The sequence below is a fragment of the Ischnura elegans genome, chromosome 6 (assembly GCF_921293095.1).
Source record: "Ischnura elegans chromosome 6, ioIscEleg1.1, whole genome shotgun sequence".
Classification (NCBI taxonomy): Eukaryota; Metazoa; Arthropoda; class Insecta; order Odonata; family Coenagrionidae; genus Ischnura; species Ischnura elegans.
The window spans coordinates 52247476-52260931 of NC_060251.1; the positions used below are offsets into that span (position 1 = coordinate 52247476).

Here is a 13456-nt window from a genome sequence, read left to right on the forward strand (position 1 = left end):
CATTTTATATTCGCTTTGTGTTCTTATTAATTATGCCTGTACGCATATTGTTGCTTGCCGCGAGCCTTTAATGGTATGTGCTCTTGCAAGAGTGGTTTTCATTTTTAATGTGGAAGTTGGTCAGTATAAGCAAAGAAAAAATTAACATTTTAGCGCACACCAACCCTTGTAGTCATCGTATCTCGGCGTTTGCAATGACACTGCTAAAATACCTCAACGCCATAATGGCGATAAAAAATTGTCTCATGTCAATGATTGCTGCAATTATAATTAATGATAAACTAGACACCGTATGATCATAATGAAGGCAACAAAAAATAATGCCTAGACGTAGATTTGAATTTCGGTCCTTCAGGTAACACTTTTCCTTTATCTCGTGCACTCTACCACTACCCCAACCGACCCATTGGGAAATTGAGGATATTTTGGATTTATATAAATAACTTGTAAAAAGTAACGCATGAAAATTAATTAATTACAGCCTAACTAACTCCCTAATTGAAAAAGATGCAGCAAGGTACGCGGTCTCCCCTTGTTAGCCTTAACGTCTCGCATTTCTATGGAGCGTTGAACCTGTCCTCCTTATTCAAAAATTCAGTAACCATAAATTCATCAAAGTTTGGTATACCATTTATAAATCGTTGGAATTTTCCTTCTCCCAACCAAGATTATCTTTTCTTGAACCCATCCTGGACAGCGAACCATTGCAACAACCAGCCAGCTCGGAAATAAGGCTAACATCCCATGATTTTAGTAGCGAAGGGCGAACGTTCCGGCCGGCGTGAATACATACGCAACGAATAAGTCTTGCAGCAAACGTCTGAAATAGGTTTATTAGTTTGACTCGGTTCTTACAAAAAAAGTTTTGGCATGATAAACGGCATTGTGCCAAAATATACCCAGCGAAAAATAAATGCCATCATGCATTTATTAAAGATTCAATGTGCTATTCGTACTACTCTTTCCAAACTTGAAGTTGACACGTAAATGAATATTAATATATTACGCAATGATGAAGTCGTTTACTCAAAAGAGAAGCAGCCACATATATAATCTGAAGATATTTTATGACAGCAAAAAACGGATGCCCTCAAATTCTGTAATTTTTCTATGCAATAATAGTGGTAGAACTAAACGGTGTAGAAGCTGCCTTCTGCTACTGCCTTGTGACGTCACGGCCAATATTCAACATGGACACCCGTTTTCGCGGCCTTTGAATTTTTCCATATTTCAGACGGTCATCTCGAATCAAGTATTCACTATTAGGATTTAAACTGTGGTTTTACGACATTATGTTATTCTGAACTCTAATTTAAAAAATGTGTTTGGTGCATTTGAAACACTAGTGCACTTCCCTATTCATGATTACTTTCTCAATTTCAGGGAAAGTGCTAGGTCAGCCATAGAATGTTGGGCCACATTCAGAAGGGTTCAAATCCCAGGTGAGCAGCCCAGAGAAAAGAAGTTGCTTTCCTTCGGTGAATGTGAGAATTCCCACGCTTTTGGCTTAGTATGGGAGAGTTAATTGGGATTGGTGTGACTAGAACTAGTCACACCAATCCCAATTAACCTTCCGGGTCATTTACTGAGAGACTATTTTTTCTCTGTTGCCCACAGGTTTTTTTGTTACCCATATTCCCTTCAACCCATAACACTCCACCTTACTTGACAAAAGTGAAGAGAAAAAATATGACTTAACACATTCAATTAAAACTATATCAATCAATATAAGTACACCCATGTCTCGTATAGCGCAAGGGATGCGTTCCTTGGGGTCTTTGCGCTATACGAATTTGCGTTATACGAGAGCGTTTTAACATAGGGAAGATAGGGATGCGTTCCATAGGTAGCATAGGTCTTGGGTATTGGATTTCCTCTAAAACATCTATATTCCCATAAAAAGCCTTAGAAAACATTATTTCTATAAATATTTATAGTTTAAAACATCTTTAAAGATAGTATTCACGCATTCAAAGACTTTTATTCACGTTAAAAAAAATTCTTACGTGCTTTCGAAATTCCATCCTGTCGTGCGGGTGGGCTAACATCTGCTATCTCAGGGGATCGTAATGCGTTGCCGGCAGTTGATGATTTTTCAAACTAGTCTAAAAACAACTATTGTGTCACCCAGGCCCTTTTGTCGCTCATCGAAATGACAGGAAAATGCTACTTTAAATGCCATTTCATAGCTAGCGGAGTTTATGAATGATAAATCATTTTAATGTGAAGTCCTCCGAGTCTTTAGCAGCTACGTGAAACAGTCTTTAAATGCCTTGAAACCTGACCCAGGTTTTCCTTCCCTGAAAATGAATGAACGAGAATGCATTCTTTTCCAAAAGAATATCGTCTCATCAACACTAAAAACTAGTTGAGGGGGAAAGGAGCCACTTTCAATCACAGCTTAGAGTTCATCAGAAAATGTTGTGGTGGCTGCGCTATCAACACTTGCAGATTCACCTGATATCGCCGCACTGAAAATACCTGCTTGCCGTTTAAATTCTGGAACCAACCGGAGCTTTCACTTAATGTCTCGGAGCGATTACCACTCTCGTCTTTTTGTACTGATTCACCATGAACTTTCCGTGTGTGTAGACCGCTTGGTTGAAGTTGGTGCGGCTGAGGTCACTGATATTTTAGCTTCGTCTTTATTCAGAATAAGGCATCGTGAGTTTAAACTTCCGCGCAATATCGCTTTGACGCTCTCCATTTTCAAAGCAATTGACCTCTCTCAAGTCCTCTTCTAGGTTTATAGTTTTTATTGATAAATTCTTGATTTTTCTACACGCATTCCTATTTTTTGCCATATTCTCTTGGTTTTTACTCTGTATGGCTCTATCTAAATCACCTTCCACTGCTGAACTGTATTCCTGAGACGCAGAAGGCCTATGACTGCGGGGAGGGAACGAAGCCATTGTGTTTGAGACTCTATAGCGGACCCTTTTATGTGTTGATGCTATTCATGCTCAACTCGGCCACCGCTCCATTTCTCCCCCGTGAATACAGATGACCTTGAAGGCTTTAGCGTAGACTCTCTACCTGGAAGTCAATCGCCCGGTAACCTACGACGGCAAAAATACGTCTCAAACCGTATTGCTGAAAAAAAACTCATTTCCACTAGCCCCACGCTTAATTAACGATCTAAATTATTTATTATCATTCTGTTAAGGAGACGAGATAAATCTTCGGTAGGCCGGCTATCTAGACCCAATGACGAGTAATACTTTTGGCAATTGCGCAGCAATGAATTTCGATTAATATATAAACAAAAAAGAAGATTTGAGGCAAGAAATAATATTACTATGCGTAAATTGATAGAAATTTCGTGTGTACTTAGCGCAAGTTCACGTTTTATCACGGGAGCGTTTAAGATTTTTGATTAGGCTACACTGCGTTGCAATGTTTCCCCGAGGAACGAATTTGCGCTATATCGAAATTGCGCTAATCGAAATTGCGCTATACGAGACATGGGTGTATAGGTTGTAAAAAATGAGATAGAAAAATTAGAAATTTATTTCCAATATTACATTCACAATACATCTACCAAACCAAATGTCACACAACAAAATATGTTGTCTGAATAGGGTAAAAAATGGAGTTTCTATTTACTCCACAAAAGTAGTTAGATGATTAAATGCCAAAAACCCAGCATTCCATAGAAAAGAATATTTTTCTACCTCCAAAATATGATACCAGCTGATGATACATAATATTAAAAGCAAAATTTCAATAAGCTGCATGACAACATTCATGAAATTACAGCAGCTCTATTCTTTCAAAATTCAACAGGTAAGTTAATTTTTTCTGAAAACTGTACATATTTTGAAAGCCTTACACAAAGAACATTGGCCAATTTTTCTCAAAGGTCTGGTTTAGAGTTCTCACTGACTGTTCTCTAGCCAAATCTCTCATATTTATTCTCCTGTAAAAGAATAAATTGTGGCATTATTGATAATTCAAACTAACAGAAAAGAAATTAGATATAAAACACTTCAAATCACTCAGATGCATTTTCATCAAAGTAACAACTGGATGAATAGTTCACGATTGCTAATGACCTTAGCTCTACATTATCTTTTGTAAGGGTAAAATTAGTTTTCAATAAGGTTGATGATGAGGATGAATTTTGATGGGCAAACCTCAAAACACTGGCAACCAAGAAACATTGCTCAGATAAAATTCTGAGAAGATTATTCGAAAGCAACATCTTTTTCATATTGCAATCATTCACTAATTATTTCCTATTCTTTAATTTGAAGGCTAGTGAATACATAAAATTGTTAATTAGAAACCGGAGTTTATTTATTATATGTCCATCCTATCATACACCATTTCCTAAGGGTTGCTCTCAAGAATTTTTAGTGTATGCTTGGCACTCATGGTAGCAATGGAGAAAAAATAAACCATTTCCAAATTACAGTGGAACTTGGTTAGTACGTTTCTGAAGGGACCACGAAAAATGAACGTACTAACCAGGAAAACGTACTAACGAGGAAAGTAAATAATAGCAGTCGGGGTTATTGCAATCGGTGAAAAAGTCGTCATAATTACAATTACTATCGGTAGTTCTCATAGGATCGCCTTCCTGAACTCTTTTCACACTTAAAATCAAGAAAATGAGCGCTACCATGAAAAACAATACCATGTGAATAAAACTCGCAATTTTTCATGGACATCCCGGAGACGATTTCATGATTACGGCGTCTATCTCCCGTGATTTATCCTATATATATTTACAGAACGAGGACGAGTGAAGCTCAGACAAGCGAAGACAAGTCATTTTTCTTTCTTACAGCGTACTCTGAGAATATAACAACAACCCGGAGTAAGTCAACTGGTTTTTTAAACATCATAAAAATTGGGCAAAATTGTATTGACTTTCAAATTACGGCAACAGCCGTAGACATTCGCTTCTGGAATGATACCATTTCGATTGTAAAATCGATCGATATATCGACTGATGACACGCAAGATTATTAGATTACTACGTAATTACAAGAAAATTTTATATTAAACAGTTGAAATTTACTTTCAAAATTTGTCTAATGTCGTCTGCTTTCGTTCCGAGATCAAGTATTTTTAAGCTATGCTTCGCGTGGAGATCCAGAGGATCGTCTGCTCCCGCAACAGTAGTCAAGTAAATACGCACGACGTCGAGTTTATGGAGCAGTACTGCTTTAGATAATGTGGGAATTGTCTAATACCGTTAAGACTCATTTCTTCATCATGATAACTCGTGCAATAGCAACAATTGCCCACTCACGAACTTTGTGCGCAGCAGTGGGACACTGCCAAGCACTCCAAAGGCAACAGAAGGTGAGGAGCTCGGGGTGGGGAAAATTGGGGCTTCTTATTAGCTGTAGTTTTTCATAGTCAGACATTCCCGAAAAATTGCCGCATTTTATTATTCAGCACGTCACAAGAATTCAGAAATGCATTTGGATAAATTGCGGTAGAAGAAAGAGATGTGGAATGAATGGAAGAATGTTAATGGCTAATAATAATAAATTAAATCATGAATTCAGACGTTTGCGACCCTTAAGAAGACACTAGAGAACGAATTGCAGGTTGCGTCACGGCAAGCAATTGAGCGTACTAACCAGGAAAGCGCATTTTTTTCAAACGTACTAACCAAATTCTTTTACCTGTATTTTGTTCGGATGGTACTGGGACCGAGGGAAATCGCCGTACTAAGGAGGAAAACGTACTAAAGAGGAACGTACTAACCAAGTTCCACTGTATTACTAAGGATACCATCAGCAAGAAAATGGGACTAACTAATAACAGAGACAATGTTTACAGTCCAATAGTTAAAAATTTCACAGAACTTTGTCCCCTTAATTGCTCAAAACCGAACAAAATACAGGTACGGGCATCCCCTGAGTTACGTATGTCTCAACTTATGTAAATCCGTACATATGTAAGTGATAACCGAATTTCAATTAATTTTCGAATGCGAGCGCGAAGGAGCAGATATTCGCTCGTACACCCAATGACAGAAAAAATATCAAATAGTTATCGATATTTTTACGTGTCCAACATAACAAAAGTGACCCATTTTTTCGTTCCCTCATATTTGTTCAAATGTAAATGAATACTGCGTCATTGAAAGGTTTTCCCCACTAACTTTGCTGCACATTAATATCTGAGTTATCTGAATAAAAACTCACTTTTCATTAGCTTCGTGCATTGGAAATATTCTTCGATGTTACCAGCGAAGTAAATATTCAAATGATGATATTTACACATTACTTTATTGAGAGATGAGAGAATGAAAGAATGTTTACGTGCGTGAAAGATTAAGTGTATGTGCGTGTGAATGTATCTAAGAATATAGTGATTTACTGGTATTTTTGAGTGTTATTTGTTCGTAATCCTCGACACCCCTCCTACGTTTATTAACTGTGACAGTGAAACCACCAGATTCATCAATCAATGTAATATATAAAAGGCAGAAGATAAAATGATTACCCTTAGATCGCAGCATAACATAATGAACCAATAGTATTCAGTTTAGTAATGTAGCGTTGAGATACTGTACTTTCCCGAATCCACGCGATCGGTCAACTCTGGGAGTAATATTACGCATTTTGATTGGCAATGCTTGAGATGCAACTCTCAGACTATATTAATGTTTATTGATTTTGTATCTAATAACGTAAGAATACGCGGAAGAGTTCATAAATATCGCAGTAAATAGAATGAAACTTCACTGAGAATTTACCGTGCATTTCTCCGCTCCGGGGTTGCCATTAAAAGTATTTGGTTTGAAAAAATTGCACTTTCCTGGTAAGTACGCTCAATTGCTTGCCGTGATGCAACCCACAATTCATTCTCTAGTATCTTCTTAACCCTTTTAGTACCAGCCTTTTTTACCTGGTATACGCGAAGAATGCCATGGCTTTTTTGATGAATTTGCACGATTTTACTTAAAATTTTATAAAAATTCTAATATGAATGTGCTGAAGCAAATTTTTTTTATTTAAACTTCTAATACTTACATCATTGATTAAAAAAATCACCTATGTTGTTATCTCTTCTGTACAACTTGGGAAAAATATTTAATTTTTAAATTAATTTAAATACACCCGACCGATAGATCGGCCAGTGGCATTCTTCGCACATACCCCTCGGGCCGACAGATGGGCCGGCTGGCACTAAAAGGGTTAAGGGTCGTAAACCTCCGAATTCATGATTTAATTTATTATTATTAGCCATTAACATCCTTGCATTCATTCCACATCTCTTTCTTCAACCGTGATTTATCCAAATGCATTTCTCAATTCTTGTGATGTGATGAATAATAAAATTCTGCCATTTATCAGGAATGTCTGACTATGCAAAACTGCATCCAATGAGAGGCCCCAATTTTCCCCACCCCAAGCTCCTCACCTCCTGTTGCTATTGCACGAGTTATCATGATGAAGAAATGAGTCTTATCCAATTCCCACTTTATCTAAAGCAGTACTGCATGTAAGCCATAAACTCGAAGTCGAGGCTATGAAGTACGTGCGTATTTACTTGACTACTGTGGCGGGTGCAGATGATGCTCTGGATCTCCACGTGAAGTTTAGCTTAAAAATACTTGATCTCGGTATGAAAGCAGAAGTCATTAGACAAATTTTTAAAGTACATTTGTACTGTATCATATAAAAAATTCTTGTGATGATGTCGTAATCTAATTAATAATCTTGCGTGTTATTAATCGATATATCGATCGATATAACAATCGATATGGTATCATTCCAGAAGAGAATGTGTACAGCTGTTGCCGTAATGTAAGGTCAGTATAATTTTGTCCAATTTTTATGATGTTTAAAAACAACCAGTTGACATACTCGGCGTTGTTGTTATATTCTACGAGTACGCTGTGAGAAAGAAGAAATGACTTACAATTAGCTTCACTTGTCCTTTTTCTATAAATATATATAGGATAAATCACGGGAGAAACACCCCGTTTTCATGTAATTGTCATCGGGAAAATGAAACATTGTGATTTTTATTCACATGGTATTGTTTTTCAATGTAGTGCTCATTTTCTTGATTTTAAATGTGAAAAGAGTTCAGGAAGGCAATCCTATGAGGACTACCGATAGTAATTGTAATTACGATGACTTTTCCACAGGTTACAATTACCCCGACTGCTATTATTTACTTTCCTCGTTGGCATATATACCTGGTTAGTACATTCATTTTCTGTGGTTCCTTCAGAAACGTACTAAACAAGTTCTACTGTAGTTGTTTCCCTTTCACACATAGCTTACAAGATAACAAGCTATCCTAAAAGCATAGGAGTAAAGATGAAAATGATACTTACGCATCTTCCATATAAACTCGTGCACGGAACGCAGCAAGGTGAGCATAATATGTTGGAGCAGGGTATGACACTGAACGTGTGCATCTGGAGAACATATGACACAGGTGGTAAGTCAAAGCCTCCAGCTCATCAGTGCTGAAGTCATTATCATCCCAAAGAAGATGATATTTTGTGGGCCGACTTGTTCCCTGAAAAAAATACATTAAACATTAAAACAAGCAGTCTCAATAGTCAAACAAAATTTTTTACAGTGAAACCTCGATTTTACATTCCCCCATTATACATTTTCCCTGATTTTGCACCATTTTCATCAGGTCCCAAACAATACCGCCATTAAATAATGATACTCTATTTTACAACATCCTCAATTTTGCGCTTTTTGTAAGTGGTCCATTCAAAAGTGTAAAATAGGGGTTTCACTGTATTTAGAATCAAATACTGCTCATACCCCACTTCATGAGGTATTTCACGGTGCACTATGGTGGAAAAATTATGAGAGTCCTTTGATTACATTTTTAGTCACTAAAACCACAACCACATCTTTTCTCTAACACTCCGCTCATAACTTCACTCAAACCTCTTTCCTGGCTCTGACAAGGAGACACCATGAGAGTTCGGTAGCTGAATGCCAATGTCATTTTCAGAAACTACCCAGCTAATGCAGCATTCCCAAAGATCACTCTCGTGATGTCTTCGTCTGAGTCATTGAAAAGTCAGGGTGAGATAACAAATGCTTAATGAATAGGAAATGTCTTTGTACTACTAACACAAGGCTTATCATTCCAGCGACAAAAATGAGACCTGTTTGTGCATGAAGTTACTCAGAGTGCAATTTGTGCAAAGGGTTAATAAAAATATAAATTAACAAACAAAGATGTAGGGACAACTTGAGCATTAGAACTGATTGCATTGCAGATGAAAGCTCAGATAATTTATAATAAAATCATAAAATGCTAGCACACGTTCTTGACAGACAATGCTTCTAAGTTCATGATAATAATGCATTGAATTCTCTTCTTTAATTAAAGTAACATTTCTTCAAAGTCTTAATGTTGGCTATTTTTTTATTCTTTCCATATTAACGTATACATTATATTACTATTTCTCAACCATCAATCTATCAGTAAAAAAAAATAAAACCATTGAAAAAAGATTTTTGGTTCGAGAGAGACAAAAGAAGGCAAATTTTACAAAATATTATTTCTCTATAAAAATTAAAAGTTGGGCATGAATTGGTACAATAATCAAATAATTACTATAAAATATACAATGCCTAAAGTGACTGCCACATGCACTGTATGTCATATATGTATTAAAAAAATGATTGAGAATATGACATCAAACAATTTTTACAATGCTTGAATGAATTACCTCCATCACAATGACCAAAATAATACCTGAATAAAAATATTTTTACTCACCTGAAGGCTGGCATGAGAGACAAGATAAAAATCAAGTTCAGTGGGATGGGTAATATTTGTATCAACAATTGTTCCGGCCGGAACATTCCCATTTCTTTGATCAACGAACTGCGGAGGCAGATCTCTGCCTGGAAAGAATCTAGTGTGGTGGCGTTTCTGCACCACTAGGAAAGTGATCTTTGGCTTATAGTCAGGTTCTAAACTACTACAAGCCCTTCTGATGGCCATCAGTTCGCTGTTCAAAACCTAAGAAAAGAATATCAATTCATTAAACAATCTTACATTAAGAAAAATGGAATCGCGATCTTTAAATGCATTTCTCATGATGCAAGTGCACATTTGTTTTATCAATAACAGACACTGTTACTTCCACAATATATATTTATAAATATTTCTATTTTATGATCAGTTTCGGCTTATTGCTCATTTTGTACAGCAGCTTACTCCCGCAAGTGCGTTGTGGTTACCCCAGATGGCGGTCACGATGCAGACCATGAAAAATATTTCTATTTTTAAATAAATTTTCATGATAAATGTAATTTTAATAGTTTAAACAATACTTATTATTTAAGTAATTATTTAATCAAGCCACTGTGAGCTAATTTGCACTGCACGAGCCTGTAAAGTTGTTGCATTTTTATTAAAATTCACTTCTCCACTACTCTAAATGTAGTACAGCCTCGGTCATAATTTTTTTGTGAGATATTTATATATGTGTAAGGAACATTATGTGAAATTTTCACTTGTTTTCATTCAGTCCTTTTTTAGATATTGACCTGCAAAAATCAACAATAGGAGGCTTTCAGCATTGTTTGACAAGCTCTCAAGCATTCTCAGCGCTAAAACTTACACTGCAAGTAGTTTTTTAAGTACATATTCAACACAGAAATAACATTTTATTAGTGAGTCTTGTTTCCTTCATAAAAATTTATGGCATAAAAAGTTGGTATTTAAAATTTTTCCCGAGTTTTTATGGAAAGATTTTGACGGTCTTTTATGATAGAATAATTTGAAAAGTTGTTTTCCAAAAGTTCTTTTCATGATGAACACACTGGTTTATGAATTGTCCTGATATCTTTTAAAATAGCTTTGAAATTAAACTTTATGCAAACCACGTTTTTCATCGAAAATTAGCCCAGCTCCCCTTTAAAAATTGAAAAAAGTATGGCTTGTAAATTTTTTTAAATGGTGTTTTGTGATTAACTATAAGTGAGAGTCTACTGAATTAATTTTTATAGTACTTGAAATATCAATTAACATATCTCAATTTTACAACTGAGACAGCTTTTCCATGCTTTACAATAACTAGGCTTATTTCTGAGAAAATAATGACAAAGAAAATATTTACTGAGAAATCAAATAAGAACTTACGATTGAAAATTGTCCATCACTGACTCCATCCCTGAATACAACAATTTTTTTAGGCTTGACACCATTATTTGTTCGATAAAACACTAGAAGCAGTTCTTTCATTATGTTTTGGAGATCTTCAATAGGTTCCACTCGTGGTGGTTGAAGACGGTACTTGATAGCATACCTAAAAGCATTCGCATCTATACTGGCTGCAACCTGAGATAAAGAAGAAACAATGCTATTAAGAAATGAGATATTGTTCTCTCACAGATTTAAGAATCATTCGAAGCTCTGAAATTTCAAATTTTAATTATTGAATACTTCCTATACATTTTCATTAACACGTTGCGTACGGATGGTGAGAATTCTCGTCATTTTTTTTCCGAACGTTCCAGACGGATGACAAAGATTCTCGTCATTTAGGCGCGTCAACCTAAACAATTTTAAAGCGTACAATACTTATTCGTTAGTACGTTTTCAGTTGTTGTTATTCATAATGAATTGATGCATCATAACGTTTGATTGGGTAAAGTTATATTCTAAACATTAGCTTACGGTACGCAATGTGTTAAGAAGATGGATCTCCCCATAAATTTCAAATCCAAAAAGGCACACAAGAAACAATACAGTTCTTCAAAATCATGACTCACCGCAGCAGCCGATGGAATATCAACTGCATCAGGAGATGGGTGAGTTACATCTGCACCCACAACCATAATTGGCTCAGCGAAGCATCGAGGCCTGTCATTAAGGAAAGAAAGAAAAACATTCAATACAAGAAAAGGCAAAATAATCTCTTAGATACAAACTTATTCTAGCACTCCTTTTTGCAGTAAGATACATCAGGAGAGTTAAAAATTAAGAACAATGGCTGGAATACAAAAGAAAATTAAACCTTTTCAAAGACTTAAAAGTAGAACTGAAAAAAAATCTATACACAGCAAAAGTTTTGGTCCAGGAGGAAATTCAGCACTAAATACAGTAAAGGAGTACAACACATAGCTCACTTTATAAAAAGTGATTGGCAGTGTACAGTCAAAAGGCCTATAATTAACATGTAAAAAATATGGATAACAGCGAAGCCAAGAATTCCTTGCCATGGGATGCGCTTGTTACTATGAGGTTATGACAAGTAGATTTTTACGGTACAAAGTAGAGCATAACTAGTTAGCGAGAAAGTAAACCAGTTCATTCATTTCACCGGTAAAGGAGGAAATAAATACCCTGAAAACAAGTGTACCGTGTTTATTTTCCCAGCCACAAAATCAGTAAGCATCACAAATATAATAAATTTAACTATATTTATAGTCTCCTGTAGTGGTTCAGACACCATTACGAAGTGCCATTCAATTCGGCGCATTCATTTCCCTACCTGCTCCGTTTCCCTAAATTTTCCACCCCCCTCCCCTCCCCCCAGACCATGGCCCGTGGAGGAAAGTGAGTATGCGTAAGTGGGGATGAATGTCGGTTATGTAAGATTATGAGTGTTGTGTGAGTGTGTTTGGGAGGACGGGAACTTGGGTTTTTCCCGTGAATAACATGTTCCTCCTCCCTTTCTTGTGCGTTACCCCACCCCAAGATGGGGATTATAAAAAGGTTGTGCGCGTGGAAGAAAAGAACAATTTTGAAGCGAGTGTCGGGCGGAGCCCATTCCCGAATTTGGGTGTGACACGGCAGAGAAGACAAGGGGCCTACCAAATCACGCAACTGATTGGTTTCAGAAGAATACGGTCTGAAATAAGAGACCCCCCCCCCTGTCCGAAGGAGCAAGGACCAGCTTAAGAGGACGCATCACCTCCGTTCCGGATGCAGCTTCCTCCAAAAAGGGAGAAAGAGGAGTGTGCAGTAAAGGGAACGAGAGTTTGCTGGATCCAACCTGGTCTAACCACGTACAACGGTAAAGTAAGATCGCAAATATCCCTCCCGAAAGCCCCCTCTTGTCTTCTGCCCAGTTTCAAGACAGTCACGAAACGCATCAGTTACTCAGTGAAAGTGAAATTAATCACCAAAGTAAAATAACACTCATTGGGGTGGACTTTCATTTACCTCCACTATCAAGAAATTATTAAAAAGTGTATCATTATTTACGTGTTCACAACCGAACTATATTTTGTTGTTACCATTTGCTATTTCAATTATTCCATCTTGAAAATCAAGTTATATTGTTGTGTTTTTTATCATTGATGTGTCGTAAATTGTTTTCACCCTATCAAGAAATTATTAAAAAGTGTATCATTATTTACGTGCTCACAACCGAACTATATTTTGTTGTTACCATTTGCTATTTCAATTATTCCATCCTGAAAATCAAGTTATATTGTTGTGTTTTTTATCATTGATGTGTCATAAATTGTTTTCACCAACTCAT

General features: G+C 36.5%; 1 protein-coding gene across 1 annotated transcript in view; it reads right to left on the bottom strand.

Moving 5' to 3' along the window:
• Positions 1-3492: 3492 nt before the first annotated feature.
• Positions 3493-13456, bottom strand: part of LOC124160680 (protein argonaute-2-like) — a 60787-nt gene continuing 50823 nt past the window's right edge. The window contains exons 14-18 of the mRNA XM_046536649.1: positions 11739-11829; positions 11107-11304; positions 9736-9981; positions 8315-8502; positions 3493-3919 (exon numbers count right to left, since the gene is read on the bottom strand). Of these exons, the coding sequence (XP_046392605.1) occupies positions 3829-3919; positions 8315-8502; positions 9736-9981; positions 11107-11304; positions 11739-11829 (814 nt within the window). The 3' untranslated portion in view covers positions 3493-3828. The remainder of the gene's footprint in view (positions 3920-8314; positions 8503-9735; positions 9982-11106; positions 11305-11738; positions 11830-13456) is intronic.